Source organism: Anser anser, assembly GCF_964211835.1.
Source record: "Anser anser genome assembly, chromosome: 25".
Lineage (NCBI taxonomy): Eukaryota > Metazoa > Chordata > Aves > Anseriformes > Anatidae > Anser > Anser anser.
In genome coordinates this window covers 6,397,402-6,422,308 of record NC_139746.1, presented here as the reverse complement: position 1 = coordinate 6,422,308, position 24,907 = coordinate 6,397,402, and the positions used below count along the sequence as shown (strand labels likewise).

The 24,907-nt window shown below is 53.3% G+C and overlaps 4 protein-coding genes across 4 annotated transcripts; 3 read left to right on the top strand and 1 right to left on the bottom strand.

The window, feature by feature from the left end:
- Window positions 1-2,275: 2,275 nt before the first annotated feature.
- Window positions 2,276-6,423, top strand: LOC310886271 (olfactory receptor 14A16-like; the record flags this gene model as incomplete). The annotated part of the gene is made up of 3 exons (XM_083810624.1): window positions 2,276-3,985; window positions 4,196-4,515; window positions 6,102-6,423. The coding sequence occupies exons 1-3, from the start codon at window positions 3,692-3,694 to the stop codon at window positions 6,421-6,423; spliced, it is 936 nt and encodes a 311-aa protein (XP_083666750.1). The 5' UTR covers window positions 2,276-3,691.
- A 3,414-nt stretch (window positions 6,424-9,837) lies between these two features.
- LOC310886637 (olfactory receptor 14C36-like) lies at window positions 9,838-15,987 on the top strand. The gene has a single exon (XM_083811476.1). It carries the CDS (start codon window positions 12,078-12,080, stop codon window positions 12,999-13,001), a length of 924 nt encoding a protein of 307 aa, XP_083667602.1. The 5' UTR covers window positions 9,838-12,077; the 3' UTR covers window positions 13,002-15,987.
- A 4,130-nt stretch (window positions 15,988-20,117) lies between these two features.
- LOC310886636 (olfactory receptor 14A16-like) lies at window positions 20,118-21,478 on the bottom strand. The gene has a single exon (XM_083811475.1). The coding sequence runs from the start codon at window positions 21,403-21,405 to the stop codon at window positions 20,431-20,433; it is 975 nt and encodes a 324-aa protein (XP_083667601.1). The 5' UTR covers window positions 21,406-21,478; the 3' UTR covers window positions 20,118-20,430.
- Window positions 21,479-22,188: 710 nt separating this feature from the next.
- LOC310886270 (olfactory receptor 14I1-like) lies at window positions 22,189-24,604 on the top strand (the record flags this gene model as incomplete). Its single annotated transcript, XM_083810623.1, has 3 exons — window positions 22,189-22,598; window positions 22,959-23,222; window positions 24,341-24,604. Exons 1-3 carry the CDS (start codon window positions 22,305-22,307, stop codon window positions 24,602-24,604), a joined length of 822 nt encoding a protein of 273 aa, XP_083666749.1. The 5' UTR covers window positions 22,189-22,304.
- Between the last annotated feature and the right edge of the window lie 303 nt (window positions 24,605-24,907).

The following is a 24,907-nucleotide window of genomic DNA, read 5'->3' as shown; positions in this document are numbered from 1 at the left end:
AGAGGGAGTTGTGGAGAGCAATAAGGTCTGGCCTGAGTGTTGTTTTCTCTAGGCTAAACAACCCCAAGCCAAACTGCTGATGGCAAACTGCTGATGGCCTTGTTGGCCACCTGAGCACATTCCTGTCTCATAGTAATATTTTTTAATTTTTTTTTTGTTGCCTGTTCTTTCTCTTATCTCAATTTTGAACTCCTCAATCAGACAGCCTTGTGTGAGTAAGCATCCCTATATCCTGTCCCTTTCCTTATCAATTGGCACAACTGACCAGGTCTGGCTCCCACCTTCGCCTCCCTTATCAGCATCCCTTGGTGCACTGGAAAAGGTCCTTGACCAGATAGCCTGGAAGGAGCAGACCCTCTGCTTCTGCATACCCTTACACAAACCCTCCAGGAGGGTTTGGGAGCTCCTTGATGACATCTGGCTGACACAGGTGACTGAGGAGCCAGTGAGGTGAGGTGACCTGCAGGACCTCATCCTTAGAAATCAACATGAAGTGCTCAGGGATTTGAAAGAGGTGAGAAGGTAGAGTTGAGGATGCTGAGAGAGGGGAACAAGGCAAAGGAGAGGACTTGAGGTGATCAGACTTGGGCCTGCTGAGGGACCTGCTTGGAGGGTTCCTTTGGGATATGGCCCTGCAGAGAGGAGGGCTGCAGGGAAATGGTTGATGTTTGAGCATCTACTGATAGAGTGGATTGGGTTGGAAGGGACTTCAAAGATTGTGTAATTGTAACACCCCTCCCATGACCACGAACACCTTCCACTTGATCAGCTTGCTCAAAGCCCCATCCAGCCTGGCCTTGAACACTTTCTGGGATGGAGCATCCACAGTTTCTCTTGGCAACCTCTTCCTAGGACTCACCACCCTGATAAGAAAAGAATTTCTTCCTCATATCTAATCTAAATCTACCCTTCTTTAAGATTCAAACCGTTGCTCCTTGTTCTATCATCTGTTATATTGTGAGAGTCACCACAATCAGAGTGAGCCATCTGCACCCAGCCATGAACAGGTGACAAAACGGAGCTTCAGGGCAGGGGGACCTTGGGAATCTCCAGCCTTCAGCCAACAGAAACCCCCTGAAGGTGGCAAGGAGACGTGGCCAGTGCTGCACGTGGGGCAGAATACTTGCATCCATCAGGGCAGGGCTGGATGTGAGCAGCTGAGGGGGGACCCTGGGGAAAAGGGCCTGAGTGCTACGAGGACACCATAGGAGCCAGTGGGACATGCTGACAAGGATCAAGGCCAGCTCCTTACGGGGCTGCACTAGGGACAGCGGGGGCCACCAAGACCAATGGGGTTATCGTCCCTCTCAACTCAGTGCTGCTGTGGCTACCTCTGGAGCAGTGTGTCCCAGGGTGCGGCTCCAGGTTTTGGAGGAGTGCAGAGAAACCGGAGAGTGCGGAGGGGAGGTCTGCCAAGGTGGGCTTCAGGGCTTGAAGCACCTGAGATGGAGAGGTTGAGAGAGCCAGGGCTCCTTTGGCCCTTTGGCATGGAGGCTCCAGGCAGTAGAGAAGTATGCAAAGACTGCTTGAGGGGTGGTTTCAGACATGTGGGTGCTTTTCCTCACAGTAGGACAGAGCATGAGAAAGAATGACTATCACAAAATGCAGCTGCAGGCACTGGGACTGAGGTGGAGTAGAAAGGTTTATTGAAGGACAGAGGTCACCCAGAGCCCCTGGCTTTGTGTTTTGTGGATTACTGAGGGCAGATGGAGAGACATCAGTCAAGGCTGGAAGGTGCTCAGGTGAGATATGGAGGAGGGGAAGCAGTGTGGATACCACAAGTCCTGCAGGGAAACAGGCGCAGACATGCAACAGCATAGGACAGCGTTGGTTATGGTCTATGATCTTTTGTAAGATGAAAGCCCCCAGCGGAGTCAACATCTTTGTCTGCTGGGCTCTGGCTCTTGTCTTTGTCAAGGATGCCTATGAGGAGACACCTCATCCTTACAGCAATAGGGTCTCAATGCCTCCTCATCCCCCTCCAAGAGCCTAGGAGATGTCCTCCTGTAGCCTTGTACTTGGTATTGCCCATCCCCACACTGAACTGACCCAGGAAGAGCCCTAAACCCCGCCGGAGGGACAGGATTTCCCTTCCCAGAGGCTGAGGTCAGAGCCCGACTGTTGGACTTCATGGCACACATCAAGGTTTCCTCAGCATCAGGGCCACCTTTCCTTGGCCTTGGTCTCCCCATCATCACTGCCTGCACTTTTCTGCTCAAAGAAGGCCATGGGGAGGCTTTGTCAGTAATGTCCCTCAGTGGGACTCGTTAACGCTTTGAGAGGCTTTGGTGTTTGCATCTGCGTTCTCTACTTGAGAAAGGTCTTCCACTTCCTCTGAGTGCCTGAGGCTCCTGGGCTCTGCCCCAGCCCACCGGGGGTGGGTCAGTAAAAAGCCTTGGGCTGGGCCTGTGCTGCTGAGCTGGGACGGCTCGTGGGATGGAGGGAGGGGGCTCCTGGCAAGCGGGCAGCACTGCAGAGAGACAGCTCTGCCCAGGAGCAGCTCCTCTGCCAGGCGCAGCAGGGCTGGGGGCACTGCCTGCAGCTGGCATGGGGAGAGGAGAGAAGGGGGAGAGAGGTTCAGGGCAACCTGGGATAGAAAGACAGGGGAGAGCTGGCAGAGGGAGAAATCCTCACAGCCACCTCCCCACGGTAAGTGTCTGGGTGCAGGGCAATGCCGCTGCGCACCCTGCCAGGCTCTCCTGGAGCTGGCACAGCCCTCAGCCGATGGGAGCTGTCAGGAGGACGCTCGGTGTTGGAGCTGAAGGGCACGCAGGGCTTGTGTGCTGCAGGGTCAGCGTGCAGGGCCCGAGGGCTCCCTTCTCTTGGGGCCGGCTGCAGGCTGTGCAGCTGGAGGTGCAGGCAGGGGTGCCCAGGGCTGTGGTGCAGAGCAGGGTCCGTGCTGTGCCCCAGGGGCTGCGTGCTGGGGCAGGACCTCTGCCGCCTGCCAGGCTCAGCACTCATCCTGCCCGGGGAGCTGCCCAGGGGCTGCGGGGAGAAGCTGCGGGTGGAAGGAGCCCCCCCGGCAGGGCAGGGCAGGGCAGGGCAGGGCAGGGCAGGGCAGGGCAGGGCAGGGCAGGGTCCTGCTGCTGCCCAGAGCCTGCTGCCTGGGGCAGGCTGCTCACAGCCCCACACCTCCCCAGGGCACTGCACAGCAGAACTGCAAGGCAAGACCTACCAGGAGGCAATGCGCTTTTCTCTGCTTCCATTTTCCCACCTGTGTGGTGATTCAGAGGGATGGTAATGGAGCAGTAGTATTAAAGACTAAGGCTCCTTGAGCATTGCTGTAGATATGAGGCACCTCACACACCTTAATGTACAGACAGTACCAACATTACCTTTGTTGTTTCTTGAGGAATTATTTGACCTTCTCCTCATGACCTGCAAACGGGGAGATGTCCCTGGCCAGTGGACTTCTCAGATCGCTCCGGGTTCCCTTCTACCTATTGCTGCAGACCAGGACTGACTGCCGCAGAGCCCACAGCAGAGCCCCCTGCTTGTTGTGGCACCCTCAGAGCACCAACCAGAGGTAAGCTAAGGAGCTGCAGAAAGCTCTACCTGAAAAAAGCAAGGCACAGATTATCGTGTGGGAAGGTGTTCTATGAGACTTGCAATGGGTTTTGGTCAGAGAAGTAATTAAATTTTGCGCTGTCATTTCTTCTTTTGGACAGGCTCCCTTGCTCAGAGGCGATAAATGTGTAACGGCAGCTCCATCACCGAGTTCCTCCTCCTGGCATTCGCAGACACGCGTGAGCTGCAGCTCCTGCACTTCGGGCTTTTCCTGGGCATCTACCTGGCTGCCCTCCTGGGCAACGGCCTCATCATCACAGCCGTAGCCTGCGACCACCGCCTCCACACCCCGATGTACTTCTTCCTCCTCAACCTCGCCCTCCTTGACCTGGGCTTCATCTCCACCACTCTCCCCAAAGCCATGGCCAATTTGCTCTGGGACACCTGGGCCATTTCCTATGCAGGATGTGCTGCACAGGTCTTTTTGCTAGTCTTTTTGTTTTCAGCAGAATTTTCCGTTCTCACCATCATGGCCTATGACCGCTACGTGGCCATCTGCCAGCCCCTGCACTACGGGACCCTCCTGGGCCGCAGAGCCTGTGCCACCATGGCAGCAGCTGCCTGGGGCAGTGCCTTTCTCCATGCTGTGCTGCACACTGCCAATATATTTTCTTTACCTCTGAGCCAGGGTAATGCCCTGGGACAATTTTTCTGTCAAATCCCCCAGATCATCAGGCTCTCCTGCTCAGAATCTTACCTATGGGAAATTCGAATTACTATGGCTAGTGCTTTTCTACTGAGTTGCTGTTTTGTTTTGATTGTTCTGTCCTATGTGCAGATCTTCAGGATTGTGCTGAGGATGCCCTCGCAGCAGGGACGACACAAAGCCTTTTCCACATGCATCCCTCACTTGACTGTGGTCTCTCTGAATTTCAGCACAGCCATGTTTTCCCACCTGAAGTCCCTCCCCATCTCATTCCGTTCCCTGGACCTGGTAGTGGCAGTTCTGTACTTGCTGGTGCCTCCAGCAGTGAACCCCCTCGTCTACAGCATGAGGAACCAGGATCTCAAGGATGCTGTGCAGAAGTTGATGACCAGCTATATTTCATAAGCAGTAAGCTGCCTGCCTTGTTCTGCAAATCACTCTTAAAGGTACTCATGATAAGCAAAGCCTGTCTTATGTTATTGTGCTGATTATTTTTTCTCAAGTTTTATTCTTACAAAAGCTGTCCAGAAAGAAATATCATTCCGCATTTTTCTTCTGTATTTTATCCAATGAAAGTGATTTTTTTTCATCTATCCTTCTTGGGAGACCTTTTCTGCATGGGCAGTGCCCGTGTGCAGAGGGGGAGAGAAAAAGAGTTGGGCCCAGCAGCATGGCCAGGGAGCACCAACACTGGGTCCATGCAGAGCTGCTCCCTTGCCACTGCCACCCTCTCCTTCTGAGCCCTGCTGGTGGTGTAAGGCCTGGCTGCTCCTGCAGCTTGGTGCCAGTGCTGCTGTGTGGCCATGCTGGGACCGCAGGCAGGGACAGGCAGTGGGCACTGCGGTGACACACCTGGCCTACAGAGAATCATTTCTCTCCTAAAAGGGCCGTGCCTGAAGGCTCACGGCATCTTTTGGAGTTGCTGTCAGATCCGAACGTGCCCAAGGAAGAGAGTCCAGTGAGGCTCCTCGCTCTGCCAGGCTGGGCACCTCTGAGCACGCCATGGCCACAGAAGAGCTGTGGGAGGCGGTCAGTGGCAGGGCCCCCACCAGCTGGCTCTGCCCCCCAGCCTCACCAGCACGACCCTGCAGAGTGCTCCCGTGCCCCGGGCACCACAGCCCCCTCGCTCTGCAGAGCAGCACCGCCAGCTGGGGCTGTGGGGAGCGTGGCCAGGGGCTGCAGCAGTGGCTGGCCAGGCCAGCACAGACGTGCTCCCCTGGGAGAGGCTTCCTGGGTGATGGGGTGGCTTAGAAGAAGAGCAGAGCCGTGTCAGTGTGCAGGGGAGACACGGGAACAGAAATCTTTTGCTGCTACTGCTGCCAGCAGGCAATTCGTATGTATGTGTAGAGAGGGAAATGAGTGAGCACAAAGGCCATCAGCTATCCCTAGGGGTGTCATGAAGGTCAGTGGGGCATTCAGCGTCTTCAGGTCCCTTCATTGTAGCATAACAGCCACGGGGCTTCTGCCTGAATAGCACAGAATAGTTCAGTTGGAAGGCGCCTTCAGAGACCGTCTAGTTCAAAGTGCAAGACCTGAATGCAGCTCTGCGATGTGCTTCCTTGAAACTCCAAGGTCCCTGTGCCCAATCCTCATGCCTTGGGGCATCCCAGAGGAGGGCAGAGCAGGGCGATGCACCCACCACAGGGCTGAGGTGCCTCCCAGCCTCTGGCAGTGGCTGCAGGAGCTGGAGGGACCCTGCGAGTGCTGCGGTGCTGTCAGTGTGTGTGCAAGGCAGGGACTCGTGTCTCTGAACAGCCCTGTGTGTATGAGCAGTGCACGAGGCCAGCTCAGATGTGGGCACCTCATAGAGCCCTGACATTACTCTGGATGGGTCTCTAGAAACAACCCCCAGCGTTCCTGTGAGACTTCTGCCACCCTTCTTGCCCAGGTTCATTGTGAATGCCCTTCTCTGCTATGTCACGCTACCCTGCCTTTCTGGGCTGGTGGTGACAGCCAACATGGCTTCACTAAGGCAGATCGTGCCTGACAAATGTGGTGGTCTTCTACAATGGGCTTACAGCATTGGTGGTACAACATCTGCCGGGGACATGGACAGTGTGATTGAGTGCGGTCTCAGCGAGTTTGTTGATGACACCACGCTGGGTGGTGCAGTTGACATGTGGCAGGGAAGGGATACCATCCACAGGCGCCTTGACAGGCTTGAGCGGGGAGCCTGTGAGAACCTCATGGGGTTCTCACAGGCCATGTGAGAACAAGGCCAAGTGCAAGGTCCTGCAACTGGGTTGGGGCAATCCCCAGCACAAATACAGGCTGGGTGGAGAATGGATGGAGAGCAGCTCTGAAGAGAAGAACCTAGGGGTTTTGGTGGTTGAGAAGCTCGACATGTGCCAGCAATGTGTGCTTGCAGCCCAGAAAGCCAACTGTATTCTGGGCTGCATCAAAGGAATTTTGTCCAGCAGGTCGAGGGAGGTGATTCTTTTTCTCTACTCTGCTCTCGTGAGATCCCACATGGAGTACTGTGTTCACCTCTGGGGCCCAAGCTCAAGAAGGACATGGAAGTATTAGAACGAGTCTAGAAGAGGCCAAAAAGATGATAGAAAGGCCAGAGCACCTTTTCAGTGAAGACAGGCTGAGAAAGCTGGTTCTTTTCAGCCTGGAGAGACCCTATAGCAGCCTTCCAGTAACTAAAGGGGGCCTACAGACAAGCTGGGGAGGGACATTTTGTCAGGGACTGTCATAATGAGACAGGAGCCTGAGTGGGCAGCAGCTGGCAGGAGGCGAGGGGAGGCCAGGAAGCGCCTCCCAAGGCCACTCCTGCCAGCAGAGACAAGGCTCAGAGTGCGGAGGGGAGGTCTGCCAAGGTGGGCTTCAGGGCTTGAAGCACCTGAGATGGAGAGGTTGAGAGAGCAGGGCTCCTTTGGCCCTTTGGCATGGAGGCTCCAGGCAGTAGAGAAGTATGCAAAGACTGCTTGAGGGGTGGTTTCAGACATGTGGGTGCTTTTCCTCACAGTAGGACAGAGCATGAGAAAGAATGACTATCACAAAATGCAGCTGCAGGCACTGAGGTGGAGTAGAAAGGTTTATTGAAGGACAGAGGTCACCCAGAGCCCCTGGCTTTGTGTTTTGTGGATTACTGAGGGCAGATGGAGAGACATCAGTCAAGGCTGGATGGTGCTCAGGTGAGATATGGAGGAGGGGAAGCAGTGTGGATACCAAAGTCCTGCAGGGAAACAGATGCAGACGTGGGACAGCATAGGACAGTGTGTGGTGTTTATGGTCACGGTTCTTTTGCAAGGCTGAAAGTCCCCAACCGAGGGAATATCTTTGTCTGCTGATCTCTGGCTCTTGTCTTTGTCAAGGATGCCTATGAGGAGACACCTCATCCTTACAGCAAGAGGGTCTCAATGCCTCTTCATCCCTGTCCAGGAGCCTAGGAGATGTCCTCCTGTAGCCTTGTATCACAGAATCACAGAATTTTCTAGGTTGGTAGAGACCTCTAAGATCACTGAGTCCAACCTCTGACCTAACACTAACAAGTCCTTCACTAAACCGTATCACTAAGCTCTACATCTAAACATCTTTTAAAGACCTCCAGGGATGGTGACTCCACCACCTCCCTGGGCAGCCCATTCCAATGCTTAACAACCCTTTTGGTAAAGAAGTTCTTCCTAATATCCAACCTAAACCTCCTCTGGCGCAACTTTAGCCCATTCCCCCTCGTCCTGTCACCAGGCACATGGAAGAATAGACCAACCCCCATCTCCCTACAGCCTCCTTTAGGGTATCTATAGAGAGCGATAAGGTCGCCCCTGAGCCTCCTCTTCTCCAGGCTGAACAATCCCAGCTCCCTCAGCCGCTCCTCGTAAGACTTGTTCTCCAGACCCCTCACCAGCCTTGTTGCCCTTCTCTGGACACACTCGAGCACCTCCATGTCCTTCTTGTAGCAAGGGGCCCAAAACTGAACACAGTACTTGAGGTGTGGCCTCACCAGAGCCGAATACAGGGGGACAATCACTTCCCTAGTCCTGCTGGCCACACTGCTTCTTATACAAGCCAGGATGCTGTTGGCCTTCTTGGCCTTCGTGGCCACCTGAGCACACTGCTGGCTCATATTCAGTCCTTCTCTTCCCTACTCCCAGGTCCTTCTCTGCCAGGCAGCTTTCCAGCCACTCATCTCCCAGCCTGTAGCGCTGCTTGGGGTTGTTGTGCCCCAGGTGCAGGACCTGGCACTTGGCCTCGTTGAACCTCATACAGTTGGCCTCAGCCCATCGGTCCAGCCTATCCAGATCCTCCTGCAGAGCCTTCCTACCCTCGAGCAGATTGACACAGGCACCTAACTTGGTGTCGTCTGCAAACTTACTGAGGGTGCACTTGATCCCCTCATCCAGATCATTCATAAAGATATTGAAGAGAACTGGCCCTAATACTGAGCCCTGGGGAACGCCACTAGTGACCAGCCTCCAACTGGATTTAAATCCATTCATCACGACTCTTCGGGCCCAGCTATCCAGCCAGTTTCTAACCCAACACAGCGTACGCCAGTCCAAGCCAAGAGCAGACAGTTTCTTGAGGAGAATGCTGTGGGAAACGGTGTCAAAAGCCTTACTGAAGTCAAGGTAGACCCCATCCACAGCCTATCAGGGGTGTAAAGGGCAGGGATGAGAAGGTAGAGTTGAGGCTGCTGAGCGAGGGGAACAAGGCAGAGCAGAGGCCTTGAGGTGAGCAAACTTGGACCTGTTGGTGGACCTGCTTGGAGGAATCCCATGGGATATGGCACTGCAGAGAGGAGTGGTGCAAGGAGCAGTTTAATGCTTAAGGATCTTCTCTTTGAACCCACGTGCCGTCCACCCAGACACAAATGAAGTCAAGAAAAAGGGGCAGGAGCCTGTCATGGATGAGAAAGGAGCTACTAACCAAAACCAGAGAGAAGAAGGAAGCAGTTAAACCATTGCATCTGGGTGCCTTCCATTACTGTTGATGCTGACAGAGGTTCAGTGATTCTATGTGGGAGATTCCCATTGGAAGTTATCTGCTCAGGGAACGTGAGGGGATCTTGGGCCCTGCTCCTGGCTTTACACAGGGTCCAAGACCAGCTGCTGGAAGAATCCACATTGCATGTGTGTCTGTATAGGTATATATTTCCCCAGAAAATACCCTAGCATACGAACAGCCCAACATTCATTTACTCTGGTCCAGGCTTTGCTTGCTTTGTACTGTCATTGGGTGTTTCAGAGATGGGTCTCATGGTAATTCTTGCCTGGGTCGGAAATTCCACTAAACAAGTACCTCCCTTAGTGCCTCTAGAGTCCTGACACTCCTCATGGTGTTACATAATGAGAGTCACCACGATCAGAGTGAGCCATCTGCACCCAACCATGAACAGGTGACAAAACGGAGCTTCAGGGCAGGGGGACCTTGGGAATCTCCAGCCTTCAGCCAACAGAAACCCCCTGAAGGTGGCAAGGAGACGTGGCCAGTGCTGCACGTGGGGCAGAATACTTGCATCCATCAGGGCAGGGTTGGACGTGAGCAGCTGAGGGGGCACCCTGGGGAAAAGGGCCTGGGTGCTACGAGGACACCATAGGAGCCAGTGGGACATGCTGACAGGGATCAAGGCCAGCTCCTTACGGGGCTGCACTAGGGGCAGCGGGAGCCACCCAGGCCACTTGGGTTATTGTCCTGCCCAACTCAGTGCTGCTGTGGCTACCTCTGGAGCAGTGTGTCCCAGGGTGCGGCTCCAGGTTTTGGAGGAGTGCAGAGGAACTGAAGAATGTGGACGGGAGGTCTGCCAGGAAGGGCTTCAGTGTTTGAAGCTCCCCATCTGTGTGGGGAGGCTGAGGGACCGGGGCTTCTTTGGCCCTGTGGCACGGAGACAGTAGAGGAGTAGGCTGAAACTGGTTTCAGAGCAGGTGGAGCTTTTCTTTCTAGTGGGAAAGAGTATAAGAAGTACCAAGTGTATCAAGTGCAGCTTGGGGCATTGAGATTGAGTCTGAGGAGAAATCTTTTTTGAAGAGCAGAGCTGTGGTGCAACAGGTCCCCCAGAAAAATTCCAGATAACCCCTTGGCTTTGTATTTCGTGGAATTCTCAGGGCAGATGGAGAGACATCAGTCAAGGCAGGAAGGTGCTCAGGTGAGGGCAAGGAGAAAAGCAGGGTGGATGTCAGGGGCCAGCAAAGAAGGAAACAGGTGCGCAGGCATGGGATACCATAGAAGACCCTGTGGTGGTTATGGTCAGGGATATTTTGCAAGGCTGAAAGCCTTCAACAGAGCTTTGTCTGCTGGGCTCTGGCTTTAGTCTCTGTCATGGATGCCTATGAGGAGACACCTTCTTCTTACAGCATTACAGTCTCATTGCCTCCTCATCCTCCTTGGGGAGCCTAGATGTCCTCCTGTAGCCTTGTACTTGGCATTGCCCATCCCCATATTGCACTGACCCAGGAAGAGTCCTAAACCCCACTGGAGGGACAGGATCTCCTGGAGGGACCTTCCCAGAGGCTGGGGTCAGGGTCTGACTGGCTCACATCAAAGTTTCCTCAGCCTCAGGTCCACCTTTTCTTGGCCTTTGTCTCCCCGTAATCACTGCCTGCACTTTTTCGCTCTAACAAGGCCATGGGGAGGCTTTGTCAGTAATGTCCCTAAGTGGGATCATTAAAGCTGTGAGAGGCTTTGGAGTCTGCAACAGACTTGGACTACTTGAGAAGCTGCTTCAGCCACCCAGGAGCAGCTCCTCTGCCAGGCGCAGCAGGGCTGGGGGCACTGCCTGCAGCTGGCATGGGGAGAGGAGAGAAGGGGGAGAGAGGTTCAGGGCAACCTGGGATAGAAAGACAGGGGAGAGCTGGCAGAGGGAGAAATCCTCACAGCCACCTCCCCACGGTAAGTGTCTGGGTGCAGGGCAATGCCGCTGCGCACCCTGCCAGGCTCTCCTGGAGCTGGCACAGCCCTCAGCCGATGGGAGCTGTCAGGAGGACGCTCGGTGTTGGAGCTGAAGGGCACGCAGGGCTTGTGTGCTGCAGGGTCAGCGTGCAGGGCCCGAGGGCTCCCTTCTCTTGGGGCCGGCTGCAGGCTGTGCAGCTGGAGGTGCAGGCAGGGGTGCCCAGGGCTGTGGTGCAGAGCAGGGTCCGTGCTGTGCCCCAGGGGCTGCGTGCTGGGGCAGGACCTCTGCCGCCTGCCAGGCTCAGCACTCATCCTGCCCGGGGAGCTGCCCAGGGGCTGCGGGGAGAAGCTGCGGGTGGAAGGAGCCCCCCCGGCAGGGCAGGGCAGGGCAGGGCAGGGCAGGGCAGGGCAGGGCAGGGTCCTGCTGCTGCCCAGAGCCTGCTGCCTGGGGCAGGCTGCTCACAGCCCCACACCTCCCCAGGGCACTGCACAGCAGAACTGCAAGGCAAGACCTACCAGGAGGCAATGCGCTTTTCTCTGCTTCCATTTTCCCACCTGTGTGGTGATTCAGAGGGATGGTAATGGAGCAGTAGTATTAAAGACTAAGGCTCCTTGAGCATTGCTGTAGATATGAGGCACCTCACACACCTCAATGTACAGACAGTACCAACATTACCTTTGTTGTTTCTTGAGGAATTATTTGACCTTCTCCTCATGACCTGCAAACGGGGAGATGTCCCTGGCCAGTGGACTTCTCAGATCGCTCCGGGTTCCCTTCTACCTATTGCTGCAGACCAGGACTGACTGCCGCAGAGCCCACAGCAGAGCCCCCTGCTTGTTGTGGCACCCTCAGAGCACCAACCAGACGTAAGACAAGGAGCGGCAGAAAGATCTTCCTGAACTGAATGAGGCAGTGTTTTGCTTTGTGGGCTGTTTGTTGAGATATGTAGTGGATTTTCGTCAAGGAAGTCCTTAAATTTTGCACTGTCATTTCTTCCTTTTGTCAGGCTCCCTTGCCCAGAGGCAGGAAATGTGTAATGGCAGCTCCATCACGGAGTTCCTCTTCCTGGCATTTGCAGGCACGCGAGAGCTTCAGCTCTTACAGTTCTGGCTCTTCCTGGGCATCTACCTGGCTGCCCTCCTGGGCAACGGCCTCATCATCACAGCCGTAGCCTGCGACCACCGCCTCCACACCCCCATGTACTTTTTCCTCCTCAACCTCGCCCTCCTCGACCTGGGTGGCATCTCCACCTCTGTTCCCAAAGCCATGGCCAATGATCTCTGGAACATGAGGACCATCTCCTATGCAGGATGTGCTGCACAGGTCTTTCTGCTACTTTTTTTCTTTCTAGCAGAGTTTTCTCTTCTCACCATCATGGCCTATGACCGCTACGTTGCCATCTGCCAGCCCCTGCACTACGGGACCCTCCTGGGCCGCAGAGCCTGTGCCACCATGGCAGCAGCTGCCTGGGGTAGTGGCTTTCTCAACGCTTTGCTGCACACTGCCAATACATTTTCAATACCTCTCGACCGAAGCAATGCCCAGGATCTCTTCTGTGAAATCCCCCAGATCCTCAAGCTCTCCTGCTCAGACTCCTACCTAAGGGAAGCTGGGATGATTGTGCTTACTGCTTTTCTAATGCTGGGGTGTTTTGTTTTCATTGCTCTGTCCTATGTGCAGATCTTCAGAGCTGTGTTGAGGATCCCCTCGCTGCAAGGACGGCACAAAGCCTTTTCTACGTGCCTCCCTCACCTGGTCATTGTCTCACTGTTTGTCAGCACAGTCATGTTTGCTCACCTGAAGCCCCCCTCAATCTCTTCCCCTTCTCTGGACCTGGCGCTGGCAGTTCTGTACTCAGTGGTGCCTCCAGCAGTGAACCCCCTCATCTACAGCATGAGGAACCGGGACCTCAAGGATGTAATGTGGAAACTGATGACTGGGTGTATTTCATAAGCCATAAGCTGACTGCATTTTTCTGAAAATTGCTTGTAATGTTACTCATGATAAGCCAAGCCTGTTTTATATTCTTGTCTTGTGGTTTTTTTTTCCCAGTTTTATTAGAATTGTTGTTCACCATTAAACCTCATTATTCATTGTGCCTGTGTATTTAAAACAATTTAAACCAATTATAATGACTCTCACTCGCCGAGGTGATTGGCTCTGGGGCAGACACCTTCTGCATAGGAGCGGGGGATGGCAGAGGGCTTCCCTTCAGGAGCACCCCCCTCTGTAGGATGAAGGCAGCCCCTAGGGAGCACGAGTGACCAGGAGTGCTGTGAACAGAGCAGGCAAACAGGGCGTGGGGCATCGGTCAGGGTACGGCACGGCAGTCTGCGTGGCAGTTCATGCAGGCAGGGTGCTGCAGCGAGCCCCCGTGACAGACCAGTCCTGGCAAACAGTCAGCAGAAGGCCACCTCCACACTTGCCAAAAAGGAGGTGGGGACCCAAACTGAGCTTCCAAAAAAGTATGCAGCTGTCCAGGTGTCAGGCTGCAGGGAATGCCAAAGCTTCACACCACTGTTGGGCAGCTGCAGAGACAGCAGTTGCGTGAGACGTGAGCAGGTGGAAGACCTGCTCTGCATGGTAGCTGAGCTATGAAAAGAGGTTGAAAAACTTATGAACATCTAGGATTCAGAGAGGGAGATAGACTGTTGATGCCTAACTCTGGCCTCTGCGGAACAAGAACAGGCACCAGGAATTCCCCAGCACAAAGGGAATGCAGTATCCATCCCTCAGCAGACACAAGGCAGAAGCTACAAGGATATGAATGAGTGGAAACAAGTCCAGGCTCAAGGTGGCAGGCAAAATCCTGCCACAAAATGTAGACCTGAGCAACAAGTATAAGGCCCTGGAGGCTGAAAGGCAATCGATGGATGGAGAAGGTGACAATCCCTCTTCCACCAGAGATATTGCTAGGATTGGAAAGGCCAACCCCCTGTATAGTGACCACAGGCAGGAGGAAGAAAAGGGTTTTAGTTGTGGGTGATTCCACAATCGGGGGAACAGAGGGTCCAATACAGAGAGGGGACCCTCCTCTAAGGGAAGTCTGCTGCCTTCCTGGGGCCCGGGTTAAGGACATCACAAGGAGACTTCCCAGCTTGGTTCAATCCTCAGACTATTACCGATTGCTCGTCCTACATCTGGGAGGAGAAGAAGTGGCAACACATAGCCTGCGAGCAATCAAAAGGGACTTCAAGGATTCGGGATCAGGAACTCGGGTGTGCAGGTCATCTTATCTTCAATTCTCCCTGATACTTTCTTGCCCTTTTTGTACCAATTTTCAAAAAGGGCAAGAAAAAAGACCCTAGCAACTACAGGCCTGTCAGTCTCACATCAGTGCCTGGTAAAATTATGGAGAAGATTATCCTTGAAGTTACTGAAGTGCACCTGGGGGACAATGCAGTCATTGGTCCCAGCCAACATGGGTTCATGAGGGGTAGGTCCTGCTTAACAAATTTGATTTCCTTTTGTGATAAGATCACCCATCTAGTCGATCAAGGGAAACCAGCCGATGTGATCTTTTTGGACTTCAGCAAAGCTTTTGACACGGTTTCCCATAGGATCCTACTGGACAAAATGTCCAGCATACAGCTAGACAAAAACATCATACAATGGGTGAGCAATTGGCTGATGGGCAGGGCTCAAAGGGTTGTGGTAAATAGGGCCAAACCAGGCTGGTGGATGGTCACCAGTGGGGTCCCCCAAGGCTCCATTTTAGGGCCAGTCCTCTTCAATGCTTTTATAAACGATTTGGATGTAGGACTAGAAGGTGTTTTGAGCAAATTTGCCGATGACACTAAACTTGGAGGAGCTGTGGACTCTGTTGAGGGTGGAAAGGCCTTGCAGAGACATCTGGACAGATTGGAGAGCTGGGCAATCACCAACCGCATGAAGTTTAACAAGAGCAACTGCCAGGTCCTGCACCTGGGATGGGGCAACCCTGGCTATATGTACAGACTGGGCGACGAGATGCTGGAGAGCAACCCCACAGAGAGGGATCTGGGGGTTGTGGTTGACAGCAAGCTGAATATGAGCCAGCAGTGTGCCCTGGCAGCCAGGAGGGCCAACTGTATCCTGGGATGCATCAAGCACGGCATTGCTAGTCGGTCGAGGGAAGTGATTGTCCCGCTCTACTCTGCGCTGGTGCGGCCTCACCTTGAGTACTGTGTGCAGTTCTGGGCACCACAGTACAAAAAGGATGTAAAACTGTTGGAGAGTGTCCAGAGGAGGGCGATGAAGATGGTTAGAATCGAATTTGGCAAGAGACATCAAGGACAGCAAGAAGGGCTTTTTCAAATACATCAGCAGCAATAGGAAGACAGAAAAATGTGGGTGTACTGCTGCTAAATGAGGCAGGTGCCTTGGTGACGGTGGATACAGAGAAGGCGGAATTACTGAATGTCTTCTTTGCTTCAGTCTTCACTGCTAAGGCTAGTCCCCATGCACTACCGAGCCTGGAAACAAGAGAGAAAACCTGGAGGGAGGAAGACTTTCGAAGAGGATTGGGTTAGAGGTTATTTAGGCAAGCTAGACACCTATAAATCTATGGGCCCTGATGGGATGCACCTTAGGGTGCTGAGGGAGTTGGCAGATGTGATTGCTGGGTTGTTTTCCATCATCTATCAGTGGTCATGGTCATCCGGAGAGGTCCTGGATGACTGAAGACTTGCTAATGTGATGCCCATCTATAAGAAGTATTGAAAGGAGGAACTGCGGAATTACAGCCTTGGTGCCGTTAAAGGTGATGGAAGGGGTCATCTTGAATGCAATCATAGCATATGCGGGACAACGTGGGGATCAGGCCCAGTCAGCATGGGTTCATGAAAGGGAAGTCCTGCCTGACCAACCTCATCTCCTGCTATGACTGGGTGATCCTCCTGGTGGATGAGAGAAAGGCTATTAAAATAGTCTACCTAGACTTCAGCAAGGCCTTCGACATGGTTTCCCACAGTATTCTCCTGGAGAAGTTGGAGGCCCATGGCTTGGACAGGTACACACTTTTCTGGGTTAAAACCTGGCTGGGTGGCCAGGCCCAGAGAGTAGTGGTGAACGGAGTCAAATCCAGCTGGTGACCAGTCACCAATGGTGTCCCCCAGAGGTTGGTGTTGGGGCGCATCCTCTTTAATATCTTTATTGATGATTTGGACAAGGGAATTGAGTGCACCCTCAGTAAGTTTGCAGATGACACCAAGCTGGGGGAAAATGTTGATCTGCCAGAGGGTAGGAAGGTCCTGCAGAGCAACCTGGACAGGTTGGATCGATGGGCAGAGGAACAATGGGTTGAGGTTCAACATGGCTAAGTGCTGGGTCCTGCAATTTGGCCACAACAACCCCATGCAACACTATGGTTTTGAGGGAGAGTGGCTCAAAAGCTGTGCAGAGGAAAGGGATCTAGGGGTGCTGGTCAACACTTACCTGAACATGAGCCAGCAGCGTGCCAAGGTGGCCAAGAAGGCCAATGGCGTTCTGGCTTGTATCAGCAGCAGTGTAACCAGCAGGACCAGGGGAAGAATTGTCCCCATGTTCTCTGCTCTGGTGAGGCCACGCCTCAAGTACTAAGCACCTCTTGCTCTGGCCTGGGTAGAGGGGCAGACCCAGAGGGGCGCAGGCACTCTGTGCTAGGGCTCTGTTGGACCTGGCAGCAGGGGTGCTGGCATCTCACAGACCTCCATTTCCTGGTGCCGTGGCTGACCCTGGACCTGGGGCTGCTGGGGAGGCTGAGTCGCCTTTGTCCCAGCAGCTGTGGTGCCTTCCGAGGGGCTGGGGCTGTGGTGGCCATGCCCCGAGCTCTGCAGCAGCCTGTGGCAAGGCAACCATGAGCGTGGTGGCCACGAGCCCTGCCTGCCCTCCTCCTGCCACGCTCCGTCAGGCGGCTGCAGCAGAGGGGACCCACAGCCAGCCCCTGGCTGGGCTCTGCCACCCACCTCTCCAGTGCCATCCCTGCTGCCTTGGGGTACTCTGTGACATACTGGGTGACCTCACAAGGCCTGCCGGCCAGCACATCTCCTGCGGGGCAACCAGGCCGCACAGCAGCAGGGACCTCACCACCGCCCTTCCAGCCCCCTCCCCTCCCCTCATCCCCAGCCTTTTCTCTGCTGGCAGGAGCGACCTTGGCCTCCAGCGCTTCCCGGCCTCCCCTCGCCTCCTGCCAGCTGCTTTCCACTCAGGTTCCTGGCACAAATGTGGCCCTGCACCAAAACCACCGCTCGTGCTGCCTTTGCTGCCTTGTCTTGTCTTCTCCCTCGACTCCTCGTCTCTGCCAGGTCCCACATCCCACAGCCAAAGGCATCCCTTTGCTGTCACCACCCTGTCCCTTGTCCCACAGAATGGCAGAGCCAGGGAGGTACAGGACGTTGTATGGTTAGGCCTTGTAGTGTCCTTGAAGAATGCTTGTGACAAAGTGGGAGCTTAGATTGGGTTTTGTGGGGTGGAGGATGCCCCATGCAGAAAAGATGAGGTTAAACAGCAGCTTTGTGGGGGGGCTCCACCTTGTATGGCAAGGGAGGCTTCTGGCCACGAAGGGGCAGGGAATGGGTCAACCACAACTTCTCTGGGCAACCTGTTCCAGTGACCACCACTCCCAAAGGAAAGAATGTCTTCCTTATATCCAATATAAAAGTACCCTCCTTTAGGTTTAAAACACTACCCCTTGTCTCATTATGAGAGTCCCTGAGAAAAGGTCCCTCCCCAGCTTTTCTGTAGGCCCCCTTTAGGTACTGAAAGGCTGCTTTATGGTCTCTCCAGGCTGAAAAGAAACAGCTTTCATTGAAAAGGTGCCCCAGTCATCTTTTTGGCCTCTTCTAGGCTCGTTCTAATACTTCCACTTAGCCTTGTTGAACCCCATGAGTTTTGCACAAGCCCCCCTCTCAAGCCTGTCCAGGTCCCTGTGGATGGTATCCCTTCCCTGCCACATGTCAACTGCACCACCCAGCTTGGTGTCATCAACAAACTCGCTGAGACTGCACTCAGTCACCCTGTCCATGTCCCCGACAGATGTTGTACCACCAATGCTGTAAGCCCATTGTAGAAGACCACCACATTTGTCAGGCACGATCTGCCTTAGTGAAGCCATGTTGGCTGTCACCACCAGCCCAGAAAGGCAGGGTAGCGTGACATAGCAGAGAAGGGCATTCACAATGAACCTGGGCAAGAAGGGTGGCAGAAGTCTCACAGGAACGCTGGGGGTTGTTTCTAGAGACCCATCCAGAGTAATGTCAGGGCTCTATGAGATGCCCACATCTGAGCTGGCCTCGTGCACTGCTCATACACACAGGGCTGTTCAGAGACACGAGTCCCTGCCTTGCACACACACTGACAGCACCGCAGCACTCGCAGGGTCCCTCCAGCTCCTGCAGCCACTGCCAGAGGCTGGGAGGCACCTCAGCCCTGTGGTGGGTGCATCGCCCTGCTCTGCCCTCCTCTGGGATGCCCCAAGGCATGAGGATTGGGCACAGGGACCTTGGAGTTTCAAGGAAGCACATCGCAGAGCTGCATTCAGGTCTTGCACTTTGAACTAGACGGTCTCTGAAGGCGCCTTCCAACTGAACTATTCTGTGCTATTCAGGCAGAAGCCCCGTGGCTGTTATGCTACAATGAAGGGACCTGAAGACGCTGAATGCCCCACTGACCTTCATGACACCCCTAGGGATAGCTGATGGCCTTTGTGCTCACTCATTTCCCTCTCTACACATACATACGAATTGCCTGCTGGCAGCAGTAGCAGCAAAGGAGTTCTGTTCCCGTGTCTTCCCTGCACACTTGTTGGTAATAGAAGATGAAATATACAATATTGCTTAATATGTGTTACATTTGCGATGTACTGTGCCTGGGCGGCGCTTGGAAGATACAAAATATATGTGCAACGATAGCATGAGAGAATGCACAGATTCATGATGAGGAGTAAGGAGGACTAAAAGAATGCCAAAATTGCAAGACATCTAGATAATTGGGGCCTCTCGGACCCCGAGAACTGGATCAAACCAACCTTGCGGTTTGGACTGAGACCAAGGGCTCAGAGAGCATGCTTAAGAAGAAAAGGTTAAAAAGTTCAACTCTGATGAAGACATCTTACTTCATCCCGACGACCACCCAGACGACCACCAGAGAGTGATACGCAAACATAGAAGGACTGATGAGATAATTAGCATACGAAGCAGGGCTAGGCGGAGCTAGGAAATGAATATGCATAGGTGTGTTGTGAAACAATGCATATGTAATATTTTAGGAGATAAAAGAGAACTGAGTGAACAAATCGGACGAAGTTAGATTTGGGCAGGCATGCCCCTAACTTCCGGCGCCTAATAAAGCACTTTCATGTAATCACTTTGTGGATTATGTGTTTTCATGAACGCTAACACACTGACACGGCTCTGCTCTTCTCCCAGGACATCCCATCACCCAGGAAGCCTCTCCCAGGGGAGCACGTCTGTGCTGGCCTGGCCAGCCACTGCTGCAGCCCCTGGCCACGCTCCCCACAGCCCCAGCTGGCGGTGCTGCTCTGCAGAGCGAGGGGGCTGTGGTGCCCGGGGCACGGGAGCACTCTGCAGGGTCGTGCTGGTGAGGCTGGGGGGCAGAGCCAGCTGGTGGGGGCCCTGCCACTGACCGCCTCCCACAGCTCTTCTGTGGCCATGGCGTGCTCAGAGGTGCCCAGCCTGGCAGAGCGAGGAGCCTCATTGGACTCTCTTCCTTGGGCACGTTCGGATCTGACAGCAACTCCAAAAGATGCCGTGAGCCTTCAGGCACGGCCCTTTTAGGAGAGAAATGATTCTCTGTAGGCCAGGTGTGTCACCGCAGTGCCCACTGCCTGTCCCTGCCTGCGGTCCCAGCATGGCCACACAGCAGCACTGGCACCAAGCTGCAGGAGCAGCCAGGCCTTACACCACCAGCAGGGCTCAGAAGGAGAGGGTGGCAGTGGCAAGGGAGCAGCTCTGCATGGGCCCAGTGTTGGTGCTCCCTGGCCATGCTGCTGGGCCCGACTCTTTTCCCCTCCTCCTCTGCATATAGGTACTGTCCCTGCAGATACAGAAATGGCCTCACAAAAAAGATGTCCGACAAACAAGTCCATGCAAGTTTTGGTGTTTTGTTTATTTTCACAAAGACTCCTCTTTTAGAGTAACATCTGGGCTATTCTAGACAGGTAGACACCGAACTGGGAGTGTGATGAATAATGACATTTTAATGGGCAACATTATGAAAATCAAAAAACTATATATTGAAAGGAAAAAAAACCACAAACAAATAAAACAAAACAAAACAAACAAAAAAAAACACCAAAAAAAAAATCCCAACAACAATAATTGAAAACTTACCAAAACTAAGGAAAGCAATATCAAGAATTAAGACAACTACAGTACCAACAGAAGACAGGTAGTCCTGTAATAAGTTACATTACAAGCCATTTTTGTGGCTTGTAACAAGATAAGTAGCTTGTTCTTTTTGAAACACTAGTTATCAATATCCTGAGGGCATGCTTTAGCTCCTGGTTCCTCAGGCTGTAGATGAGGGGGTTCAATGCTGGAGGCACCACTGCGTACACAACTGCCACTGCCAGATCCAGAGATGAAGAGATGGAGGGGGGCTTCAGATGGTCAAACATGGCAGTGCCGAGGAACAGAGAGACGACAGCGATGTGAGGGAGGCACGTGGAAAAGGCTTTGTGCTGTCCCTGCTGTGAGGGAATCCTCAGCACGGCCCTGAAGATCTGCACGTAAGACAGAACAATGAAAACAAAACACACCCAAAATAAAAAAGCACTAACCACAAGAACACGAACTTCCTTTAGGTAGGAGTCTGAGCAGGAGAGCTTGAGGATCTGGGGAAGTTCACAGAAGACCTGGTCTACGGCATTGCCCTGGCAGAGAGGCAGTGAAAATGTATTGGCCGTGTGCAGGACAGCATTGAGAAAGCCACTGCCCCAGGCAGCTGCTGCCATGGTGGCACAGGCTCTGCGGCCCAGGAGGGTCCCATAGTGCAGGGGCTGGCAGATGGCGACGTAGCGGTCATAGGCCATAACAGTGAGAAGATAAAACTCAGCTCCAATGAAGAAGAGAAAGAGAAAGACCTGGGCAGAACATCCTGCATAGGAAATGACCCTGGTGTCCCAGAGCGAATTGGTCAAGGCTTTGGGGATAGAGGTGGAGATGCTGCCCAGGTCAAGGAAGGCTAGGTTGAGGAGGAAGAAGTACATGGGGGTGTGGAGGTGGTGGTCGCAGGCTACGGCTGTGATGATGAGGCCGTTGCCCAGGAGGGCAGCCAGGTAGATGCCCAGGAAGAGCCCGAAGTGCAGGAGCTGCAGCTCGCGCGTGTCTGCGAATGCCAGGAGGAGGAACTCGGTGATGGAGCTGCTGTCATTGGACATTTGGTGCCACTGGGCACAAGAGCCTGTTCAAGGAGGAAAAGGCAATGAGACCTTCCAGCAGACTTCTCTAAGATAAAAACTACTCCATTCCTCATCTAACTCACCAAAATACTACCTGCTACCACAAGCCATGAGGAAGGGAGATTCAGGCACCTCTGTGCCATCCCCTGCAGGGCAGATAGATGCCTTTGCTGAAGCAAAGCCTTGGTCTCCTCGCCCAGCCAGCAGAACCACTGTCATCAAGGCCATAGGGTCCTGGGTGGAGTCACCTCCTTGGCAGCTTGAGCCCAAGGAGGAGAAGCTCCCAAGCTGTGTCTGTCTGACCCTGTCTTCGTTGGGGGAATTCTCCATCTTCCCTCGGTTTTGCCCTGGGACTCTGAGGCAGCTCATATACCAACCGTGCACATCCTGTCATGCAGCTTTGTCCAGCCCAAGTCCCTCAGAGCATCCTAATCTGTGGGACTTGACAGCACAGTGTGTGGGGCTGGGGAGTGAGCGGGCTCTCTTCAGGTACCTAGTCATAGCAGATCCAGGAGTTCCCCTGAGCTTCTTCTGCTGGAAGATGCCGAGCAGCATTCCTGCTTTGCAAGTGGCTGACAGGAAAGGCAAATGCTAAATTTCAGAATATCCTAACAACTTTCCAAGGTGGTAACTGGTGTAGAGACGGGCTGACTTCTTAGGAGATAATGAGAAGAGAGCTGCTCACGGTACCCTCAGTCAACACAAAGCAGAGCTCCAGCTAGGGAGATGCAGAGCTCCTGAAAGGAAGGAGAAAGTCAACGTACCTCTGTGATGTTGTGGGATTGGAGGGCAGGGAATGGAAAGAGATATGCTCAAAGCAGTCCTGTCTTGTGAGTAGTCTTATTCCTTTGGCAGTACCACATGAACAAAGCAATCAGATGTCCAACAGCAGCTCCATCACCGAGTTCCTCCTCCTGGCATTCGCAGACATGCGTGAGCTGCAGCTCCTGCACTTCGGGCTTTTCCTGGGCATCTACCTGACTGCTCTCCTGGGCAATGGCCTCATCATCACAGCCGTAGCCTGCGACCACTGCCTCCACACCCCGATGTACTTCTTCCTCCTCAACCTCGCCCTCCTTGACCTGGGCTCCCTTTCTACTACTCTCCCTAAAGCCATGGCCAATTTCCTCTGGGACACCAGGGCTATTTCCTACACAGGATGTGCTGCACAGGTCTTTCTGCTAGTCTTTTTCCTTGCATCAGAGATTTCTCTTCTCACTGTCATGGCCTATGACCGCTACATCGCCATCTGCAAGCCACTGCACTACGGGACCCTCCTGGGCAGCAGAGCCTGTGCCACCACGGCAGCAGCTGCCTGGGGCAGTGGCTTTCTTTATTCTGTGCTGCACACTGCCAATACGCTTTCACTACCACTCTGCCAAGGCAATACTATAGACCAGTTCTTCTGTGAAGTTCCACAGATCCTCAAGCTCTCATGCTCCATCTCCTACCAAAGGGAATTTGGACTTCTTGTGCTTAGTGCTGTTCTCTTTTGTGTTTGTTTTGTCTTCATTTCTCTGTCCTACGTGCAGATTTTCAGGACCGTGCTGAGGATCCCTTCGCAACAGGGACGGCACAAAGCCTTTTCGACATGCCTTCCCCACCTGGCCATCATCTCTGTCTTTATCGGCACTGCCATGTTTGCCTGTCTGAAGCCCCCCTCCATCTCCTCCCCATCCCTAGACCTGATGCAGGCAGTTCTGTACTCGGTGGTGCCTCCAGCAGTGAACCCCCTCATCTACAGCATGAGGAACAAGGAGATCAAGGATGCCCTGAGGAGGCTCATGAGATGTACAGTGTTTCAGCACCAGTAAGGTGTCCTACTGCCTCGTATGACTCCCAAGGCTATCTTTGTCCATATTCATTTTTTGTTTGTTTGTTTCTTTGCTTTCTTGTTTCATCTTTCTTTGTATTAATATTCATAACAAAATGTTATTAGTGTTCCTCCTTCTTCACAATCTATCTTTTTTTTTTGTTCTAAGCCAGAGACTTCCTTTACATGAGAAGCTAGGGCCCCTGTGTAATAAAGGTCAATAAAGGATCCAGCAGATAGCTCTTTGCCTCACCGCCAATTTCTCATAACCTCACTGGAGTTGACGGAGCAGCCCCAGCATGCAGGAGGGGGGTCTCACTGGACACCCCAGTGCTCTCTCTGGGATGCTGACAGCAGATGGGGTACACGTGACCAGGTGGGGCAAGAGTGTTCTGGGCAGCAAGCTGGCTGGGCTTATCAGAAGGGCTTCAAACTAGATGCAATGGGGGAAGGGTATGAGCCTCTGAAGGATGAAAGCAAACCTGGGGATGTTGTCACTTCAGGAAACAGCAGGAAATACTTGTGAACGATCCCAAAGCAATCAGGAAGGGTTCCTCTGAAAACATGATGCGACTGATAGTCCAGATGAAGTGCCTCTACACCAATGCATGCAGCATGGGAAACAAGCAGGAGGAGTTGTAAATCATGATGCAATTAGACATATAGGACCTGATTGCTACCATGGAAATGTGGTGGGATGGATCACATAACTGGAACACTGGCATGGAGGACTACAAGCTCTTCAGAAGAGAGAGGCAGGGAAGGAGGGGAGGGGGCATTGCCCTCTATGTTAGGGAAGGGATTGATCGTGAAGAGTTGCCTCTGAGAAGCAGCCATGGCAGGTTGAGAGCTTGTGGGTGAAAGTTAAGGACCGCACCAATAAAGAACACCTTGTGGTCAAGATGTACTCCAGACCACCTGATCAAAGAGAGCCTGTTGATGAGGCCTTCTTGCTTCAGCTACAACAAGCATCATGCTTGCACAATTTCTTCCTGATGGGGGACTTCAACCACCCAGACTTTTGCTAGGAAATCTACACAGCAGGCTGTAAGCAATCCAGGAGACTCCCAGAGTGCATTGACGATAACTTCCTGGTATTAGGTATTAGACAAACCAACCAGAGGAGAAGCGTTACTGGACCTGGCGCTCACCAATGAAGACAAATTCATTCAAGAGGTTAAGATCGGAGGCAGTCTGGGCTGCAGTGACCACACCCTGTTTGAGTTTGTGATCTTGAGGAATACGGACCTGGCGAAGAGCAAAGTCAGGACCCTGAAATTTCGAAGAGTGAACTTCAAGCTATTGAAAGACCTAGTGGATGAGATCCCCTGGATCACTTTCCTTAGGGACAAAGGAGCTGAATAGAGCTGGCAACTCTGAAGAGGGTTCCCCCTCTGATGGATGAGAAAGCAGAACTGGTAACAACAGACATGGAGAAGGTTAAGGATTCAGCAACCGCTTTGCCTCAGCATTCACTGCCAGCCAGGCTGCCCACAGGCCTTTCCTGATTCCATAGATGAGGGCTGGGGGAACAAAGACCCTCCCACTGTAACCAAAGAGGTAAAAAAAAAAGTAGGTAAGTTTTCCCAACAACTCAGAGCACAGCAGGAACAGGAATCTCTCACGAAAGCGTATTACCAGGTTGTAAGGCAAGGTACCATTTCTTGG

Excerpts from the sequence above, each read along its gene's own strand:
- LOC310886636 (XM_083811475.1), bottom strand. The coding sequence starts at position 21,405 with ATGTCCAATGACAGCAGCTCCATCACCGAGTTCCTCCTCCTGGCATTC.
- LOC310886637 (XM_083811476.1), top strand. The coding sequence starts at position 12,078 with ATGTGTAATGGCAGCTCCATCACGGAGTTCCTCTTCCTGGCATTTGCA.